Here is a 22,546-nt window from a genome sequence, read left to right on the forward strand (position 1 = left end):
CGCTCTTTGAGTTGTTTGCTGCCATCGAGAGCTACTGAGTGCACGAGGAGGTAGTGGGTTCCTTCTCCCTGCAGTGAGCACTGGTACTTACTGGGACCAACCTATCAGTTGTTAGGCAAACATTTGCAGCTGGAATGCGTGGCACGTTCCTCTGGTTCACCCATTCTCCACCTTGCGTAGCAAGACATTTAAAATACTGAAATACGCTCTTTTTATTGCTGTTAACATTAAAAAATCTTGTTTTGGTCTGGTCAGCAAGATACTTGGAAAACATCACTGTTGCATTTTGTGAATAAAATAGGTCCCCATCATTCCCCCTACCCCTCCAGCTGTGACAGATCCAGACCTTTTCCCCCCACCCCCCATGTGTAGTCTGGCTTCATTCGTTTTGCTGCCTCATACCAAGAATATAGCAAACAACTGAGATATGTGCTGTGTGCTCAAGGCCAAAGAAAGTTTTAAATAGTCCGCGTTTGGTTTATGCAGCCATGCAACATGGTACATTTTGGAAGGAATGCTGGAATGATGTATCAGAAGTTACTGAAAATGAGATGATAACTGGTAGTGCTTTATTTTCAACGACTGGTTTGGGAAAGCATATACTCAAGTATTCTAAAATACAGAACTATTAGAGAAAAATGAGTGCAAGGTAAGGAGCATCATGCTGCTTTTATTGCTAAACGTAAGTTTTCATTTCATTCAAACTAGAAAGTAAACAAAGATTGTACCCGCAAAAGAATTCAAATAGCTGTCTTTGTTTCTCAGAGAGTGAGCATGTTCAAGCACTGGGGAGCAGTTTGCAGGATCAGAACTTCAACCTGATCTGAGTGATAAACCCTCAGGAGAGGAAAGAGAAAACTCACTTTTTTAAATACAGTTCTACTTATCTTAATATTTCTTCTCATTAAATTGTGTTGGCAGTCAGACTCTAAGCATGTGATTAAACTGTTAAAAAATCAAGATATTTAAGGATTATTTACTGTATTAAATCCTCTTACACTCAGTGCACTCTGTTGCCCTGTGGATAGTATAATGTCATGACTGGTAATTTTCCTTTTCTTTTCTAGTACAAAGATGCATTTATGAAGGCAAATCCGGGGTACAAGTGGTGCCCCACAACCAACAAGCCTGTGAAAACGCAGTCATCCACCATCACAAACAGGAAAAAGTTATGGACCTTTGCATCAGACTCTGGAAAAGACCTACCAAGCCCCAGGAAAGCAACAAAAACCGAAGAAATGCCACAGCTTAACTTCGGGATGGCAGGTGAGATTTCCATCCGTGTTACTGAAATGTGGCATCCTCGTTTTGTTTGAGGATGAGGCGTTGAAATTGAACTGCGATACCAGTTTTTCTTTACTGCACATGGTACTGTAGTGCAAATACTTTTCAAGTCCCAAATTAAGTTGCCAAGACTCTAGTTAAACCTCTGCATAATAACTTTATAAAATTTTCCATAGTGCATGATTGCTTTCAAGAGCCAAGTCTAGACATGTGGCATCATAAGCCATACCCTGTTTAGGGTCCAGTTTTGATTGGTTTTTAATTCCAGCTTATCTGCTGTTAGAGATTTTTTTTCTTTTCTAGTTGAAAAGGAAAATGTTAATTGTGTACATTCTTTTTTATAGAGCATTGTACTGTGTTTAGTAATTTGCTGTTTACAAAAATAATTTATAGGTGTCTGTGAAGTTGGAGGTGTTAACGTTCTTGTCAATGAATGCACTGATGGAGATAACTTCTTGTATCTAAATCAAGAGAAGTGTAATTCAATTTCATTTAAGATGCTCTTTTGCCCATTATACCTTAGAGGGGTGGATTCTAACCTTCTAAACATTAAAAAAAAAAAAAAAAAGAAAAAAGTCCAATCTGTGAATAAGTGTCTGTGGTGTGCCTGAACTGGTGAAAGGCAGATAATCTCTCACTGATACCCACAAATAGCAGAACTGTTGCAGTCATGACCTTGAAATACAGAGACGTTAATGTTAAATACTGGCAGCTTAAGAACCTAACAGTCAAGGTAGGAAATAATTTTTCCTCCACCATCCTTCTTTCTTTTTTGTGGTTTAAAGTTTCTGATTTTATAAATACTGATATATTTGAATCTTTGTCATGTCTTACCTAGTTTATAATGTGTGTGGCAGGGAGGACTTTTCTGCTTAGAGAGATCATGAGCTGGAGAGTGGAAAATGGTTTTATGGAACAAGTGTAAAGGGATAAAAAGGCTTGTATACCTTTTTGCTAGTATAGTGGTGTGAAAATTCCTGTGATGAAATTCCTTCTGGCTATGAAGGAACTGTGAAATGTGTTCAAAATAAAGTTTTTCGTGCTACGTAGTTACGATATATGGGAGACCAGCTCTGAAAATCGCAAGCCCCTTCATCCCATTCTGCTTTCATCATCAGAGGAGTAACGGCTGTGCTCTTTAAAGGTTTATTGAGTTAACACAAAGAACATGTAATAGGTCTTGGTCTCCCTGTCTGCCATCCCCCACCGCTCCTGCTTGGCTATCCAAATGTAGAGTTTCTGAGCACAGGGAGATCTTGAATCAACACCTGTCAGAGGAGAGGGCAGGGAACTTAAGAATTAATTAGAAACTAATCTAATCCATTGTTTTATCTATAGAGCCATTCATTTCTGAAGAAAGCCCCTTTGTGCTAGATGTGATTTGATTTTTTTTTAATTACCATTTATTTATTTTATTTTTTACTGCAGACTGAGTCAATGAGCATAGTAATTCATAGGGATCTCTCCAAGTCCTCATGCCAGTGAGGGCTGGCTATTTCTTGAGTGTAACAATAGCTCCTAAAATAACGACAGCTTGTGACAGAGATGTTAGGAGCATCCAAATCACAACAAGTCTGCCATGCCAAATGGATTACTGCTTTGTCAGCTGTATGCTGGTTTGTGCTAAGTATGTTTTGTTGTGTTCTTCTCTCCTTGACTTCAGGTGATAGTTCATTTCAACTGACTCTTCTATCTAGCACAACCTCTTTTAAAATCCAGGCTGTATACTAGCTGATGAACTAAAATGCAGCTGAACCACCTCAGGAACACTTTTACCTTTTGAAATGTCACTGACTGTCTTGCATCTTCAAGGCAGATAGCTTCCTTAGGACAGGGATTACGTGATTCCAGAATCATTCCGGGAAATCTGTTTTATTTGTTGGCAGTTGTTGATCCTATCTTAATTGCTTTTTACATATTACATTTCATTTTGGAAAATGTAATACGGACAGAGTAAGATCTTCCTTTCTGTTTTCAAGTCCCACGCAGGCCATATCTCTCCTTTATTTTTGGCATTCCAACAATAACCACCCCACTTGTGTGTTGACCTATCATTGTGTCAAGAACCTGAGGTGTGGCACCAGCATTGGGATTCTGACCTGCAGACCCACTAGTGGGGTGTCCTTGCTCATCCAGCTGGGAATTTGTCATTGAGCATGTTTTTCTCATGACGTGGCTCACCTGTGATCTGTTGTAGGCTGTAGGGCAAAGACAACTGCTGTTCACAGGTGAACGTGACCATTGCGGTATCTACCCTCACAACTACAGGGCTAAATGGGCAACAGCTTTGCTATACAAATATGCAATGTTCCCACTACTTTTCATGTTTCTACATCAGAAAAAAACACATCTGAGCCAAAAAGCTTTCTAGTGAAGCAAAGGGTGGAAAAAAGACGCTTCCTAAAGGAGGCAATATCCTACTGGAGAGATCTGTAGAATATTAGACATCTAAGCACCAGCAGTATCTCCAATATTGAGGTATCTCCAATATTGGATCTGTAGATCCAGTATCTGCTGGCAATATCCTAACTGGAGAGGAGAGCTACAGAGATCGCTGGGGCTGTGGGAGATGGACATGCTTGATGACATCAGGAGATCTTGATTTGCTCAGGCTAGGAAAGCAAGTGGAAGAAGAGTAGAGTGACTCCGGTAAATGCAGAAGAGGAAATACCATTTAGAGAGAACACTTAATCTTAAAGATGCAATATCCTGTTTTGTTTTGGTTTCTTTCTGCTTAGTTCTTCCTTGGTTCTTTCTTTCCTCTGACTGAAAAATTGTAATGATGAACAAGCCAGCCTGCCAGACCAATACTAACAAAGTATGTTGTTCCCAAATAGTGAGATAGTTTTAAGTTTCATCAATATTGAAGGCTCTTTAGAAAGTCATGGATCGCCTCCCATTCTGCAAGTAAAATATGTGTGGTATTTTCTCACTACTGTTTATTGAACTGTAAATTGCTTCAAAATTGCATTTAAAATTCTTAATAGCAGTAAGTTCTTAGTGCCATAAGAGAAACATTGTTGTGCTGAGAAGGCACTATAAACATATGGCAGTGTTTGCATATGTACATGTTGTCTTCCCTTAGATGAAGTTATTTTGTTAATTTGAAACCTTAGTGGAAGGATTTTTGTTTTTATCATGATCAGACATCTAACCAGCAGCCCTCTGCTACAGCTGCAGCATAAGTATTCAAGTTGTTTAAGCACCAAATTAAACTTCCACTTTACACTTAGCTGTCATTTTTTTCCTTCCTCTGAATTTTTGTCTCTAAATAAACAATTTAAGCTGAGACCACCAAGAAGATATTTAGAAGAGGGGGAAGAATTTTAGAGCCATAAGCTGGGTGTTCTCCAGTTGGCCAAAACTGAGAAGGAGGAAGAAGACCCACAGGTAACTAAAGTGAAGCACAAGAGAGCCTTGGGAGCCATCAGTGTGATGTGGGCATAAGAAAGTGCTGTACTGCAGAGTGTTAGGCAAAGTGTTTTCAGGAACTGTAGAGAAGAATTAATACCATTGAACAAAGCACAGCTCATCTGACGTGGTTGCCCTGCTCATCATTCGTGTACAAAAAGCTGAATTCCACCTGGAATAACTGGAGGGGAGAGCTACAGGGATCGCTGGGACTGTGGGAGATGGACATGCTTGATGACATCAGGAGATCTTGATTTGCTTAGGCTAGGAAAGCAAGTGGAAGAAGAGTAGGGTGACTCCTGTAAACACAGAAGGAAATACCGTTTAGGGAGAACAGTTACTTAATCTTAAAGATGCAAGCACCGGAAAAAATGTGTGCCACCTGACTCTGAGTAAATTTAAGCTGAAAACTGGAAGAAAGCTCTTAATGCTTAGAAGATTTGGATTCTGCAACAGCCTTCCAACGGAAATAAAGAAAGTAGAAAGCAACCAGCCAAGCCCTTAGTGTTTAATATGGAGCTCAGTAAGTTTTATGATGGGCCTGGACATCTCTTCCTGTCTCTCCTTCCTCCAAATGAACTGCCTGCTCAGGCATTATCTTTTAAGATGCATGTTCACTTGTCACTTCTTTATTGCTCTGGTGTCCTCTTGTTTGAAGGACTGAACAGTTTCTGATCAAGGATTTTGATGGCAGAAAGTGCTGTGCTGACAGGATCACTTTGCTTATGAATTGTGCTTAGGTACTTGCTGGCCCTTCCCATTTTGTCTCCCGTTTCTTCAACCACTTCTTGTTACTAGATTCTATACTGCTCATAGTGCCTTGTCTCTTTGTAGAAACTTAATATCGTTTGTTCCCTTCTTTATTTAAAAGTCAAAAGTTTAAAAAAAAAAAAAAAAGAAAAAAAAAAAAAAAAGCAAAACCAAAAGAACAACTCAAAACGACAAAAAAAACCCCACACCTTCTGCCTATTTATGATGGTAAAGGAAAAAATTAATTCCAGTTGAACATTGGGTTTGAAGCCAGATGCTCTTCAGGCTGTGTTCTTAAGATAACGAGCCACTCTTCTATCCTTGAGATAGTAGATGAGCCTGATTTATTCATATTTCTTTCCCCTGCTCCTGTTTGCTGCTCTTTTAAGAGAGTACTGAAAAAACTTTACCCTGTGAGTATCAGTGCAAGATGCTGTCTGAGGGAGAACTTTTGATAACATCTGTGGTATTGAACTAAACCGCACCAGTGAGTATTCCTGTGAACTGGACCTGGATCATCTGTAGCACTAAATCGTTTGGAGGTTTACGGGTACAGGTTTGGCCCATGTCAGCTGAAAAGCTCAACAAATTCCTTGCCACCAGTCATGAGTGGGAATGGGCCAGGGGATTTCCCAGTGGACATTTTGGTTGCAGCTATTCTGCATCTAAATTTTGCATAACAAAATGCAACCGAATGGACAAGAGTAATTGTGCCAGTTGGCCGCCATTCCAGGGAGTGGTCCTGGGCACATGTAATTTATTGCTGTAGACAGAGTTTTTGTATCATTTGGTGAAAGGAAATTGGAAAATGTGAGTGCACACTTAGTGAAACCTGGGGAAGGTTACTGTCGTGTCTCCCCATTACTGAAGCTGGTGTCTCAGCAATACAGCAAGGATAATGCTTCCCTTACTCTCACGTGGTAGCTGCTGTGCGAGATGTTTGGGCCACAGACTGTCTCACTCTCTCTACATGGCGCTCTGTTAAATTGGGCCCCTGCAGTCCCCCAAAATCAGACAATTAGTCTTCATAATAATGAAGAGCAACCAGTGTTCTGAGTGGAAAAGCCACTCCATGAGTAATGCAGTGCCAGTGTTCATTGTTTTCACTTCTTGTTGTCATTTTCCGAGCTCCTGAGGTGTGGGAAGGCTGGAGGCGAGAAGCTGTCAGCATCAAATACTTGGAAAAAGAACATTTATATCTCCATTTTACTTGCCTCAATTATATATTGTATTGCCAGGCAGTTTGCCTGGCCAGTGCCTGCACAGATCTGGCACAGAGGATCAAGCACTTCATGCTTCAGAGCTGTCAGGCTGGCACTTTTCACCACTAAATGCAGCTCTGAATTAAAACTAAATGAAAATAGAAATTTTACTTCAGAACTTGATCATGTCATTTTGTTCCGTCCTTGTTCAGTGGCTAAGGAAGGGGACCACTCCCTCGGTAGGAGCATCCTTGAGTTACAAACGTGTGAGATATTAGAGCATCTTTGTGTGTGTTTATGTATGAGATCATTACAGTTGCTGTTTTAAAGATATCCATCTCTGTAGTACATAAAACCTTTGGCAGTAAAATTGTAAATCCACGCAATGGGGTGTTAAGCACACAAATCCAATTAAATCCTTCAAACAGCTTTGAAAGCCTCTCCCAGAGGGTACAGAAATGGTTATTTGTGATTCTCTTGAACTGCCTTTTATGGCAGCTTGCTTAGAGTGTCTGTGACAAGTAGTCTTCTGGGGGTTTAACACTGCAAATGGTAGGTTCTTTAAACAAGCAAATGAATAAACTTCAGACTTGGTTTTACTCTTTTAACAGATCCTACACAAATGGGAGGCCTAAGTATGTTGCTTCTAGCAGGAGAACATGCCCTGACTGCACAAGAGGTAAGGAACTCTCTTCTCTGCCTTACCACGAGCCCTCAGTTTAAAGAGAGCTCTGAAAAGGAATATTTGACCAGTGGGAAATAATATTTAAGATACATCTTGGGTAACCTCAGGTGGGACTGAAGTATGAGCCCTGTGATACGAGTCTTATATCCCAACTGTGAATGTAGAGGTTGGGCCCAGTTTTTATATCAGTTCAATACTAACTTTGCTGACTGAATATTTGGTCTGCCCCATGAGAGGATATTGTCACAGGTAGAAGGATTGAAATACAGCAACTGTGTTAACAGGTGGTTTGCAAGCTCTTTTGCGCAAGGATTTCATATGCTTATGCAATGCCTCGCACAACTGTGGCCTTGGCACTAATAGCAAAATAAATACCGAAAAATTTCCATACAGTCAGTGTCGTATATGCATTCTGAAACCACGCAAGTGCTAACAGGTGAAGTATTGCAGTCTACTCCTATTCACTAAGTCTTTATGTCTAAAAAGAAGTTTGTAGTTCAGTTGCCATCACAAACATTTTGTTTTTACAAAGGGAGTCTAGTAAATAGAAGTGTTCCTGCATACCTCCAGTAGTGCAGAGACCTCTGATCTTTCTTTAGACTGATTATTATTTATGACCTATTTTTTGGGCCAGCTTTGAAAATCTTTCAAAAGGTGGCTTGTATGTTGGGTAAAATGGGTAGTCACTGCCATAAATCTCTAGCCTGGAAAGAAGAGCAGTGGAAGTGAGGAGGTTTTCTTTTTTTGTTGTTATTGGGAGGAAAAGGTGTCGTGCATTTAAGATTAATTCTTCCTGTACTGCCCAGACTCCTCAATGGTTTGCACACCAATTTGAGCAGTGGAAGTCTTTGTGCACGTGTGCGTACTGCCTTTCTTTGTTGCAGCATGAAAAATAAGGAACACTAGGGTAAAGCTGGCAGAGAAGTGAAAAGAAATTAATTATTTTGTGCTAAAGTGTTTTCAAACTTTGAATCTCTCATCTTGGACTTTAAAAATAGTTTTTACTATGTTGTTCTGTTTAAATGAGAGGGAAGGCGTATTGTGGTCACAGAAGGGTCTTTGCTATGACCTTATGAGTTGAGCGTTGTTGGTTTTACATGAAAAGTGCCTCAAGTAGTACGATTTCACGTGGCAGTGAAGGAATAAAATCTGCATGTGGATTTAGAGACAAATCAAAAAGGATGATGTGTGATTGTTTTAGTATATGAATGGTTTTTTGAATTGGGACTTTCTTTTTATGAGCAAAAGACACGTTTCCCGTGCTCCTACATAAACCCCGTTTTTTCTGATAGAAGCATGCAGTATGGCTTGTGATCTAATATTTATGTACAAGCTATACTATGCTGTGCTCTTTTGGGCCTGTAGGCTCCTTTTGAAACCTGGCCCTCCACATCAAAGGGGCAAGCTGTGTAATCTGCTTTCCCCCAAAATGTAGAGCAAAATAATTGTCATAAATACAGCCTGAACAAAACTGGTTGAGGGATTTGTTGGCTGTTGTTAGAATAACGATGGGCCAGAAATTAGCCCCTGCTTACTACTAAGTTACCGTATTTTAGTTGTCCTACACTATCTGAGAAGTGGGTAAGTGTCAGAGCACTTTCCCAGGGAGCAAAACTGCACATCTCCAATTCTTTCAGAGGGGCCCCTATGTAAAAATATATCCTCCAGAACAATCTAGGTGCTTGGTATTCTCAAAGGGACCCAAATGGATGAAGTTCATTCCTCCTAACTGCGTGCCAGCAGGAAAAAAAAACCAGCTGTGTTTCTGCACACTGGGAAGCTTCCTCTGTTTCTTTGCTTGACAGCCCTGGTGTGTCTTCCATGTTCCTTTATTTCCTTTTGATTCAGTGTTTTAGTGGTGATTAGATACGGAACAATTTCCCCAGATGCAGTAAAGGTCCTAAACCTGTTTGGACTTGTATAACTGAACAGCACTTCTGTGTTCCCATCCTTGGGCATGTGGACAGAGGAGCCATAAGATGTTCCTCTTTGTATACCCATGGAACAACCTATGGTTGGATTTCCATGCTTATGCTTGAAAACAATCTCAGACTGAAACCAGCATTTGGGAGGTTAGAATATGCAAGGAGGTGGTATGGCAGGCTCAAGTAAGAAGCTCAAGAATTCATTGTAGAATTGGTAAGCTGCTTTCCTCTTCAGTGGAGGGAGGTTAGTTGTGTTGTGTTAGAGTTGGTATTGACATGGGGGAGAATTTGGTGTACTGAGGTGGCTGCAAAGGTATTGAAGAGGTTCAGAAGTTGCTTATCTGTGAAAAATTAGAGGTGTTGTTTTTATGTATGTGTTAGTATATAAGTATATGTCCTGTATCTAAAACCCTGGAGAAAAAAAAAAGACAGGTGCAGTGTCATTTTTAAAAGAATGCTCTAAATGATATCATGTAGTCTTCATTATCATTAAAGCATGTGTTTGTACCTGTAAGATACACGTGCATATATATGGTTCTTAAACTGGGGGACCGCCAGACATGAGATTACCTGTCAAGATGCAGTTTGACTGCTTGTGCATGTGTATGTTTATGCAGACTTGGGTGGCCTTAAATACTATTATCATCTTAGAAATTGTTAATAGAAAGGAGGGCAGCACTGGCATAGTTTGCATAGAACTTGGGAGAAGACGAGGGAAAAATTATACTTAGAGGTCTGCTAATCCCATGTAAGTGTATTCAACGCCCGCTGATTTTTGTCGAGTGTATGCTAAATGGATGTACAGGGACTTCTCAGGTTAGGTGTTCAGCCTTTGAGTTGTCAGAAGCCCACACGGCAGGTAACAAAGTGCCCCGCCAGTGAGAGGATGGGAAGAGGCACAACAGCGGTATTTACACAATTGCCTTGAGGCTTCAGTTACCATCTTTGTATGTCACCGGTTATGTTCCTATTTTTGTAATTTTTTTCTATAGACTAGAGAGTTTTTCTTCTCGTAACAGAATTCAGTGTCAGTACGCGGTTGATTTCCGTGCAGCAGCTGGAGTTACTGAGCGGACAGGCGAGGGAAGCTGCAGGCCTTGCCAGCAGTAAACACAGGGCTTGGCTATGCCCTGAGTTTCCCCCCGGCTTTTGAGTCCTCTCATCAGTTACACAAGTGTGTATGAGCGTATTTTGTTGAACACCCGAGCAGAAACACCGGACGGATCTGCTCCGGCTCCTGTCGTTGTGCTAGGCCAACGCCTGGACCTCACAGCAGGTTTATTACCAGAAAAGCTGAAGCCGGGCAAGGAACGCTCCTTGCTTGCCCGCTGGCCTCCCGGCCCATCTCCCTTACTTGCCCTCTGTCAGGCCCTTTGCTTGCCCTGCAGCAGCACCTAGTGGCCTGTCTGCAGGTTACTGCCCAGAAATCCCAGAATTTGTTGTCTAGTCCAAAACCTAGCTCTTCTAGTTTCCCCCCTCGCCGCTCCCCAGCGCATGAGGACGGCGTTAAAGCTCCCGGAAAGGGAGACTACAGATGTGTTACCCGCGCGGTTTCCTTTGCTTTGAGAACGAAAGGTTATCTTGCACGCGATGCCGAGTCTGCGCAGGGTGTAAATCAGAAGTGAAAAGTCTCCTGGTGCGGCTGAGGGTAAGCTGGGAGGAGGAAAGAGGAGAAACGAGGAGGAGATGTCGAGGACGTTTTATTACGGCAGGAAATGAGACGTACGCGGTGTGGCACTGTCTGTGCATCCATTCCCTCTGGGAGTTATTTAACGCTTTGATCAGGTTCAGCCTGGCAGAGGTTGGAAGTCCCGGAGATAATAAATTTCCCACAAGTCAGGAGTATATGGGGAGCAGCAAAATAGAAGAAACAAGCTCAAATTAGCGCTTCTGTCAAGCAAAGGCTACAGCATTAACTTTTTAAAGATAATGGAAATTGATAGGAAAAGTGTAGTTGTTCTGACCACAAAATCACCTCTGAGTTACTGGGCCCCAGCAGTCTGTCCTTTACCCACAAAGCTGTAGGACACTGAGCTTCACGCCTTCCACGGGGAACATGCTGTGCCCGATGCCCAGCACGTGGGCTCAGGGGCAGCGGGGAGGCTCGTCCTCCCTCTCTGTGCCCACCCGGGGAGCGAGTGCCGTTCGGCGCTGTTGTGGCAGGGGCTGAGCCATAATAGCCCCTCTCGGGAGGGCATCTCTCCTCCAGCACAGTGCTCCTGGGGTGACATGGATCAATGGCCCCTAACTCGGAGCTGGTTTGTGCTGTGCCAGCTCGGGTAGGTGTTGGCACATTCACATGGCGGAGGAAGCTGCGGAGCCACGGTCTCCGTTACGGCGTGTGGGCAGAGTTCAGGCATGCGTGGCCCTGCAGTGCCCGTCTCGGGCAGCGGAGAGGTTTCATGCAGCTTGCTTGTTCATCGTCGCTTCTCCTAAGCAAAGTAGTGCCCTTTTGTACAGCACGTTGAATAGGCTCCACTTACAAACAAACTGCTTCAATAGACACCACAAACTAGGCTACATAAGGCAGCTGGTCGAACAACAGAAAATTTAAGTTTGTATGAAGAACCAAATCCCAAATTTGGTTATTCCTGGAAGAATCCAACCAGTGGAGTGGCCTGAAATAACCGAATGAGCTCTCAGACATGCGAGCATCCTTATGTATTTCACACCAGTGCAGAGACTTGGACCTTCAGAGACGGGTCACTCAGCAGCAGCAAGGTTGGTATGCATCCCTGGTACAATTCACACCGCTGCTGAGACACGGACATCTTAAACAGATCATACAGAGACATGAGAAAAGCAGTAATAAACATTATATCAGTGAAAACAGTGACACAAACCATTGAAAAAGCAAAAGGCAGGCCTTAAAAATACAGTCTTTGTAACCCTTTGGGTTGATATACTCCCATAGTACACTGATAAAACATCCTGCTTGGAGTTTAAGAAATACAATGGAATCATAGATCATAGGAGACACTGTTAATGTGTGGTTTTATGGCAGGGAAGAAGGAAGTTCGACTGTATACATAAGCAAATTGTCATGTGCTGTGGTTCCCCCTGGCCTGTGGGTTGCTACACTTGGATTTAGTGTTTTCAGGGGAGTATGGGTAGTGGATTCCTGAAACAAAATGCCACTGGTGCTATTGTAGTGCTTAAGCATCTTGGACAGACAGCGGGAGGAGCAGCAGCAGAAGCTGCGTGTGCTGCAGGCCTGGTTGTTCTGCGGTGCTTTGTGCTTTCCGGCAACAGATGCAGTTGCTTGGTAAATCTCATGTGTGCATTCACTAATAAATACTATTGACATACTTGTTTTGGTAATAAATAAGAGAAAAAATACATGTGCATCAAAATGTTTTAAATAAACTGAAATTTCATGGAAAAATTAAAAATTGTTAGAGAAAAAAATTTCCATCCTGTTTCTTCTTCCTAAAATCCCACAAAGCCTCCTTCCTTTCTTCTGTTTCCTGTAAGCCATGTCACATACCTTATTTTATACTAACAGTAGCTCATGTTTCTAGGAGTTACACATGCAAGTCTTTCACACCCAAATGTGAGGTTTAATTAATATATCATATTTGATACAATTCCTTTACAGAATGTTTAACACATTTCTGGCTAATAATAGTATGGCTAAGCTCTCTGTTAATTTGAATAAGGCTGTTGTTTTTGAACAGTCATTTGTTTGTATTTTGATTTCAGAAGCTAGGACTCTTTCTTGCACTGCTTCCCATAAGCACCCCTAAATGGATGTTTAGATACATTATTTGAGCAATTTTAGGCTTGTGGTACCCTTAACTATTTATTTTTGTGCTATTAGGTGATCTGGGATTATTTTTCTAATAGTATTTCTGTCACTTAGCAACTCTCAGTGTCTTCAAAAAAACCCTTTTTTAGCTTCTAAGTAGTTTTCTTATTCAGAATGGTAATACAAATTACAGATACAGCAGTGTTGACAGCATCACCAATACAAGGTAGTTGTGTATGTAGCCCAACATCATCAGTTTAGTATTCTGTTGCATAAAACTCTTTTGCAAAAAAGTTTGGAATTATAAAAGGAAAAAAAAAAAATCCCTGTTTTTTTGGTGGCCTTTCTTCTTAGGTGATTTTCACATGCATTACAATGGGTGCTAAACTGTGTTTTCACCTATAAATTTGATTTAACCTATCAAGGAGCGTGAAACATTAGATTGCCTGTCTTCTGTTGAACACTGCCTCTTGTTATTGTTGCCTGGTGTTTCATTTTGCTCGCTGTTGTTCTTAGACCTCAAAGGTGCTTCTTTCAATCTTACTCTGCACATTCCTTATTTCAGATTTCCTCGAATGCTTGCCAATCTGATGCAACTAATTCTACAGAGGCCTGTCAGAAGTCATCATTATTTCAGTTTGCAGAGGTGAGTTTCTTTAAAAAGAGTTGTCTTACCCAGTGTTTCCTTTTAAGAAGCTTCTGATGTTCAGCTGAAAGAGAAATCAAAAATTAACTAAAATTCATGCTTTTTTTTTGTTCCTTCTTGTGGGGTTTATGGTACTGGATCATTTATCAGGTAGATAGGGCAGACTTGAATTGCAGGAGAGTGTATTTAGGAACGTGATGGAAACCCTAGTGCAATAATTGAGCTGTGGTTTAAGCAGTAATTTAGAGATATGTTGTTCCTGCACATACTGTTGAAGTAGAGTCTTACTAACTAAAATTTTGACATGTATTTGGATGTTACATTATGTCCTTTATCTATTGTGACTGCTTTAGTCGTTGACTCCATCAAAAATAACTGTAGTTCTGGAATTTCTGAAATTTTCTTCCATTGTATAACCACCAAATAGCTCTATGCAACTATGCTTTAGCTTTGCAATGTACAATATTTTTGTCAACATATTTCCAGTTATTGGTAGAAGTGCAACTGTGGTGTTTGTTTTTTAAAGTATTCACTATTTCATGTGTATACATGACAAGAATGAGGTTGCAAGAAATCCTGGTCCTCTGCAAGCATCACTTGTTTGTTGATATCTTTCCAACTTTTGAAACCGTCATAATCAAGTGACATGTAAATATTTAGCTGTATAAATATTGATTGTACAGGTGCATATGGAAGGAAATCTTGTCTAGCAGGGGCTTCTTTTTATTACCTGCTTTCATACCAGCTGTGAATCTTGACTCTCGTGTCTTCAATACTCATTGCTGTGTGTAACTTTGTACTCCTTTCTAAACGTCATCACTTATGGAGCAGATACATTGCAATCCTAGCACAGAGAAAATGTGATTATTTTGGGTTTTGTTTGTTTGTTTGAACATCAGCCCACAAGACCTTGAGTTCCAACTTAAGATCTGAGGCTTTCGAAATATATTAGAAATAAATTAAAGCGCTGATCCTTTATTTCTGATTAAAGGTAATGGCCAGAGTGAAGTATATAACCTGTAATTAGGCTATTAATCAGCATACTGGCTTTTCTTGTAAGGAAGAGGAAATGCCTGGTGTGCCAGCAATGAAAAACTTCTTAAAATTGGTTGATTACAGTGTCACGATACTTCTATGGTAATAATTCATCATCCATCTAAGATGCTTTTGTACACTTGTACTGTCAGTTGAGCAATGTCATACTTCCTGTAGATCCTCTTGGTAACAGTCTGTTTCTTAAATTTCACTGCTAAATCTTTTAAAGAGTAAGACAAATACCAGCTCACTTAATTGTTTCGGTTCATTTTACAGTGCCCAAGCAGGAAAGTGCTAGAGCCACGAGGTAGTAGGCAGGAATTGTGTTGTGTGCTGCAAGATACGTTCTTGCTAATGACTTGTGACCGCTGACTTTTCCTTACCTATCAAAGAACAACTTCAGTGGGTGCCAGGGAGCAAGCTCATCTGCACCGCTAGAACTTGGTTTAGAAGTAGCTCCCTGATAATCAGTAATCAGAAATGCATTTTAGCTAGTCTGTCTTTTCAAGGCTATTAAACAGCCTGTAGTGAGGCTGCACCTAACCAGGGCATAGTAGGTATATGTGTCAATGACAAAATAATTGGTACTTGTACCGAGGTCTAACACTAATCAGAGCTGTCATTTGCAATAAAAACAATTGACGCGAGTTAACAGTATAAAATGCAGTTACCTTAATATCTGGGATAGATCTGGTATCTCAAAGTTCCTGCATGCATTGTGTCCCTGTCCACACTTACCTTCTGTGCTAAGTAGCAGTTTACGCTCTGTCAGCACCACCATTCTGCAGTCTCAGGTCTTTCACTGAACTGTGAAATAAAATACAGTGTTATGTTTTTGTTGCTAACCCTATTTTAACGTATCAGTGGGCAAATAAAAGCCCATCAAAAAAATCTTAGCCTGTTCTGTTGATCCTAGGAAAGATTTTCTTTATGAAAAATAATTAAAGATCGCCATTTCACAAATCACTCGCGTGTCTCCTGGAAAGCAGATACTGTTCTTTGTACGGGTGTGCTGGAACTTGTTTGCATACTCTTAGGTACCAGGCATCTTTCTGTATGATGGATCAGAAATTTGGCATGTTGAAGTTTGATATTGAAACTGAAGTTAGATAACACAAACTTAATTGTTTTCTTGACAGATTTCTTCAGGTACATCACAGCCTGCAGTCCTGGGAGCTGTAAAACAAACTGAGGAGTCTGCGTTATTTCAGTTTGCTGAGGTATAATGGCTGAAAAATGGTGGGGGAGGATGGGAAGAAGCAAGGAACCAGTAAGAGTTGTCACTGAATGGCTAAGCACCCTGTCTGATAAGGGATTCCCATCCAACTGATGTTTATCTTCATGACAGCATTGTGTTAAGAAAATCATGGGGAGAATAACCAGTAATTGGATGAGATGTTGGCCAGTTCTACCACTTGTAGCATATACAAAATTACTAGGCTTGTGAACATTACCTGGCCTTCCGTACCACAGGAGCACTGCAGGCATATTTTTCAAATGGCCTTTTAATTTACATCTAGGAAAACAACAAATAAAAGACATTCTGAAATGACACTATGCACTGCCTATGGAAGAGGCTGCATCAGTGCAAAATGGCAACTGCCCTAGAGGCAGGAATCCTTTGAAAAATAACCTTGCAGATCTCAGGAAGCTTGTCACAACAGCTACAAGGATATGTAACAGCATCGTTAGGTGGTGACTTATAAAGCCTGTAAATTACCCATAAGTGTGTGAGCTGGCCTCCCTCCTCCATGTATTGAAGGTCTGGAGTTCTTAAAGATTGCTTTTAAGAATTTCTTCTCCCATGTGTTTAATGTGCCTCTATAAATGGACTTTCCACACATATACTCTTCTTCCCCATTTGGGGGAGTATGGTACTACTTGCAGAATCAGCTATGCTAAAGGTATGTATTCAAGGTATGTCTGAAAAGACTGGGATTGGAGCTGGTGCTGTTGTGGAGAAACAAAATGGGATGAAAAGATACCCTGTTTGTTATTCCATGTGCTTACAGAGGTTTGACTACATATAACACGCTTCTTTCTGATAAATGTTAAGCTAATTGTGTCCTGTGTGCTTTTAGCTTGGCTAGGATGGGCCTTGATGTATTTCTTAGGAGGCCCAATTAAGAAAAAACAATTTACTGATTCAGGTGCCATAAAATACCTGACTACGAACACCCCTATAAAAGATACAATAGGGTTAATATTTCTAATCGTGAAGATGTTTTCATATGTACCACCTTTTTTTAAAGTTACAAGTTCATTTAGAAAGCTCTTTTGAGAAAATTAGTGGAATGGAGCAGGATGAAACCATGTGCTGAAGCCAACCTTTTAAACCAACTAAAAGATATAAGCTGGAGAGCATTTCTGGTGAATTTTATTGCAAAACATTGCACGAGTGAATCTGGTACTTAGTTCCAAAAATCTTAGGGATCTTACATTTTAATTAAATAGCAATTTTAGATATCTGCAGATTTGAACAGGATATGAATTGCATTTAGTGCAGCATTTTCAAATTGTCATGTAAAATCTGACTTAGCTGTACTTTCAAAATTTCAGATCACCTACAATCATTTCTTCTCCTAATTGAGCAAACAACAAAATGACAAACATGAAAATTGTCATACGGATGTGACAGTGCATTAAGTTGCATACTGCTATGCTGAGCCAGCTCGTTTGGCACATTGGAGTGCATGTATGAATCATCAAATGTTAGGTAGAAGGGATGCTTAGAAAGTTAATTAGAAACTGGTGAGGGCAGTTTTAAAGTCAAGGTTAAACTCTTTTTCTTCTAAAAATATTAAAATGTGTATGCAGTCTGGAGGGAGTTGGTTTTTTTTGGTTATTTTTTCAGTGTCTGGAGATCAGGGACAGAAATCTGGAAAAGCAAAAAAACAAACAAAAAATCCAGCCAAACAAACAAACAAAAAAACCAAAACCCTCACCTTTTTGGCCATGGTTATTCCTCCAGTGTTACACTGTTGCTGTGACACCTTAATGGCAGTGACTAACATCATGTTTTATTTATAGCAATAGAGAAATGGCATTCTTTTTAAGATTGCAGCCTGATTTCATTTAGGTTGTTCCAGGCGAAAGTATTGAGCATGCTACAGAACCTCTTTAAGCTTTCTCCCCCCGCTATTAAAGCTGCTTGTGTTTTTTCGAATATAAGGGCTTTCATTTGCACAGGGTGTCTTTGTCAAGTTTGGCAAAAATCCCGCGCCTTACTGTGCCACTTCTTACTGGGTCCTGTCTATATGAATGCATTACTGCATTTAGTAAGCTAAATTATGGCAAGCAATTTGCAGTAGGCTGCTGTCAGCAACGTACAGTGCTACCAAAGAAAAAAGAGAGGGACAGAAAGTAGCTATTTAGCCAGTAGCCAAGTAGACCTGTGAAGAAATGTGAAGTGTGCTGTGGTCTGATGTGCCTGGAGACTTTTGGCAGCTGTCCCAGCTCAGTTTTGGTTCTGGCTGGATGTTCTTCATATGTTCCCTTTCTCTTTGCCGCCTTTGCGGCAGGTTGAGTAAGAGTACCTCTTTGTGAAGACAGCAATACCATTGAGTAGATTTGTCATTTAAAATGGATACCTTTACCCCAAGAGTACAAGTTCTCTGTCACTCAGAAACAGCTTGTTATATGTAGATGTAGCATGGGATTCTTTACATCTTTACAGCCTCAGTTAGCCTTTCATCTGGTTGTCTGTCCCAAGTCCTATAGTTGTCAATTAAAGCTATTGAAGATATGGCTAATGAGGCCTGCCCAGTGACTCGTGACAACAGATGATGAAAATCCCAGTAGTAAGACTTCGTTGGGTCCTGCTGGTGCACAGGCAAGCACCTTGGAGGGCTTTGAAGATGATGTGATATCCTCATAAGAGTTTTTTGAAATTTGGAGTGTTGCCAAGTTACACTCCTGGCTTTGTTGTTCTGCTCTCATCTTGCAAATACTTGGGCCTACTTCTGTCCTTCTCATTTGTACCTTTATGGAAAGCCATTATATAGGCCAGTGATTTCTGAGCAGTGGGCTGTGTTCCTTAGCATGGTGGCTGTTTGCAAGCTGTCTGCTCACATGGGCTGGTTGCTGTCATTCTCCTTGCCATGTGAGGGAAGCAGAGCAGATGGGACCCCTTGCTCTCTTGGTTTTACTGGATGTCTGTTTGGCAAACGCGAACAGATGGTGATGACTGCTTTGTTGAGAAGAAACAAGAGTACCTCTTAGATTTACTTAGCTAAACTCTCACCCGTTATTAAACGAAAGAAAAAGCTTCTGGAAAGTGGAAGCAGTAAAATTGGTAGTTTAACCATCTTAAAAACAAAATGAAGCCAAAACTCCCAAAGTCTTCACTTTCAGCTGCTTTTCTGAAGTTTTTCTCTAGGTGATTTAATCAAAAAAGCCATCACATGCAGCATGTAACAAGGTGGAATTTTCTTTGCTAGTCCAGAAGGTTACTATCCTGTAAGAAAGATGCATGCCTGAGGATGATTTTGTCCCTGCTGCATCCTCACATTCTCACTTTGAGCGAGCTTGCAGGCAACCCTTTCTGTTTATTTCTGTACTGAACAGAAGGTTTGAACCCAAAACTTTTGGACAAAATGCCTTGAAATTGGGAGTGTGAGAGCTAGTCAGTATCTTCTCTTCCAGCCTTCCCCTAGGTAAAGCTGTAATCTTCCCAGATAAAGCTGTTATGTAAAATAGACTAATGTATTTGCTGTTTGCCTATATATTGAAATTGTTAAATATCTGTGTTGAAATGAAATGCCTATTCTAGGAGGAAAGTGAAAAAGTGGTACCATGGCACGTGCTTCTTATGCAAACTAGAATGTAATATAGTAGCTAAAATGCTGACCTGCATTGTAATGAAAGATAATAACTTGATCCTAATGATCTCCAAGTTAAACCTCTGGCTTGCATTTTCTTAGGAGCACCCATTCTCTTGTCAAAACAAAGTGCTTTACTCTTTCCTCACATGGTGCATCGAGAGGCAAGATATGCATGCATGTTCTCAGGTTATATGTCAGTGTGTACGTGTTTTTCTGTCCTTTTTCTGCCATTCATATTGCACTGAAAAAAATCATTAAGAGCTGAGAATTTATTACGGTAGAAAGATAAAAAGTTGAGACCTTCTTCTTGCAAAGTACAGTGTACGAGATCACTTACTCCAGTGAGGTCCTGAGTGGGTTCACTGAACTGTCTCAAAGCAAAACTAGGATTCTGAATTATTTTAGTTTTAATATTAAAAATATTATTAATGCACATTCAAGTAGTATTCACCATAAAATGGATGACTTGGAGTTTGGCAGGGGAGAGGTGTGTGTATAATGAATCTCCTTGACAACTGAAAAGTAAACTCTTCAAATAACCTAATTCAAAAGAAAGACATTAAATACAAAGAGAAAGGATAAGGATAATTTTTGCATCTGAAAGATCATGGTCATAAGTGTGATTTTTGTGATGAGGCAGATGCCGTGGAAACACTAGTGGGCTTGCCCCTCATCTTAGGGCTTTTCAAAGCTTCTGGGTCAAGTACTGCCATGTAATGCCATGCCAAAAAAGATCAAATATGAGAAATAATGATTAATTCTTGTTGGTGAACTCATAATGCTGCATTTGGAAACAAGTTAGAAAAAAAATCACTATAAAAGCAATTCCCTGAAGTGTAGTGCTAGTTACTTACTCAATGCTGGTGCTGGCACACCAACATCTATTTAGAAGGCTAGATTTGATCTCCAGATATAAGGTCTTATTTCTTTTTTCTAGCTAAAGAAAGTGAAACAAGCAGTGCCTGTGAGGACAAATGGTCCTCTTCTATATCTAACTAAATGGGAAATACTGCCCAGGCTTTCCAGGAGAATTTTATTTAACCTTGACCACCACAGTTCATGTTTTTAAGCAACAGGTATGTCTTGTTCACTTAGTCACGTAAAACACATGGCATGGTAGAGTTTTAGCTGTGGACAATATAAATGTAGAAGAGAATCCATCAGCCTAATCTAAGGAAGGAATTCTGTATTTGCTTGTATCCCGTTGGCTTCTATATGCCTGTTAGGCAATCCCATCCAAGAAACATCTGAATTAGGGCCTTCTGCCAGAAAGATCTAAAAGTAACTGATTTAACTAACTCCTTAATTTTTTCATTCTTTTTCTCCCTTCCTTTCTGTCTTTCCTGTGTGCCACTGTAATATTTTCTCCTCTGTTGATTTAAAACCTTGATCTCATCAAATACTTCCCAGTTGTCAAGACCTGAGCCAGTAAAGCACTGTGGGAAGTCAGCACTCTTCCAGTTGGCAGAGGTAAAGTTATACCCATTAGCGTCACAATGGGAAGGTGTATGTATCTTTTCACCCAAAAAGTGTGAATCGTGTAAGGTTTGCTGTAGTATCAAATTTGGTATTTACAGAAGCATAAATTAGTAAACAATGGAATAGCAAGAGAATTAGGCAGTGACAGTGGTCCCAGGGACCTAGCTTTTCTTTATACACTTGTTGATGTGCATAGTTTCTTGGAGACTGTGCATTAATTTTAGAAGAATTAACCTTATAACTATAATAAAAATGCTCAGGACAATAGCAAAGACAAGAGACAACGGCATTGTTCTTACTGAGGAGCTGGATACCAGGATTCAAAAAGTAAAGCTTTGGTTGTAAGCACTGGAAGGTGCATTGCTGAATCGGAGACCAAGAATGAGAAAAGAAAAGTAGACTTTGAGATCCGGAATCTGTATGAAGAGTTGGAAGTTGAAGCAGTGTATTAAGTTCTGAAATTGGCAGCTGTCAGCAGTAGTCAAGGATTCTAACTCAGGTTTCCCAAAAGTCCTAGAAATTCTGTGTGAGTCTTAGATATAACCATGTAGAGGTCTCTTCTTTGATATGGATGAATCACTCAAACCTTTGAGACTTCGTGTGCAAATACTATATTCTTCTTGATGACTGAAAGATGAAGATACATGCTGTATTCTAGGTAAATAAAGGAGGATGCTAGCACCTTACTCATACACTTTTTTTTTTCTTTTTTGTTTTTCTTTTTTCAAAATTGCATCCTATTTCAGTGAGGAGAATGGTTCTCTGGATCCCATCTAGTGGCATCCAGCAATATATTCTTGCTGGTGAGGCTAATGCCTCCCAGAGGGGGGGAAAAAAGACAGGGATTGGAAGCACTGAAATAAAAGTGTTTAATGCCTTCTTCCATGGATAGTAATGGTACTATCCAACGTTATAGGAACTTGTACAAGTGGAAGAAAACCTCCCTTACCCTACAGGCAGTCCCTGGCAGTAGTAGAGTTTGTGTGCTACACTATCAGCAGTGCCTCTGCAAAGGTGATGACGCCAAACTGTGGTCAGGGATCCATAAGGGCATTTAGGTCTTGCAGCCCTGGGGCAGCAGAAGGGCTGCTAACATGTAGTCAAGGACACCAGAAGTTTTTGAGGTACCCTCTTACGGGACAGCAGTGGGCTTTGAGTAGTGCTGTTCTGGAGTGAGTGCAACCTGACTTTTGAAAGTCAGCATTAAAAGTTGTGATATGACTGTGAAGCTTGTGAAGCCCTAATTTGCGGGAAGGACAGGTGCTTGCCCACAGGAATGCAGAGCTTGTACTGCAACTGGCGGAAAAAGCGGAGCCAAGTCTGGCAGCGTGACGTTTGCATGTTGGGCAGGTTTCTATGATCTCTCTCTCTCAGTGATTGCTCAGATGGATTCCTACAAGCCTAATTTAATATACAAAATGAATGTTAAAGGCTCAGATTGAAAATGAGAAAAGCATGGCAGATGTGCTAAGCACATCCTCCTTGTCTCTAGCGCTTGTAGGACATTAGTGCTATTGATTTCCCCCCCCCCCCCCAATTTTTGTGAACACTCCACACA

The 22,546-nt window shown here is 40.6% G+C and overlaps 1 protein-coding gene across 1 annotated transcript in view; it reads left to right on the forward strand.

Annotated features, from left to right (window-relative positions):
• Positions 1–22,546, forward strand: part of BBX (bobby sox homolog (Drosophila)) — a 57,990-nt gene that overhangs the window by 6,986 nt on the left and 28,458 nt on the right. Inside the window, exons 3-7 of the mRNA XM_009705688.1 lie at positions 1,068–1,266; positions 7,259–7,326; positions 13,571–13,651; positions 15,826–15,905; positions 20,898–20,979. Of these exons, the coding sequence (XP_009703990.1) occupies positions 1,068–1,266; positions 7,259–7,326; positions 13,571–13,651; positions 15,826–15,905; positions 20,898–20,979 (510 nt within the window). The remainder of the gene's footprint in view (positions 1–1,067; positions 1,267–7,258; positions 7,327–13,570; positions 13,652–15,825; positions 15,906–20,897; positions 20,980–22,546) is intronic.

Source organism: Cariama cristata, unplaced genomic scaffold (genome assembly GCF_000690535.1).
Source record: "Cariama cristata isolate BGI_N322 unplaced genomic scaffold, ASM69053v1 scaffold13778, whole genome shotgun sequence".
In the NCBI taxonomy this organism is placed as follows: Eukaryota; Metazoa; Chordata; class Aves; order Cariamiformes; family Cariamidae; genus Cariama; species Cariama cristata.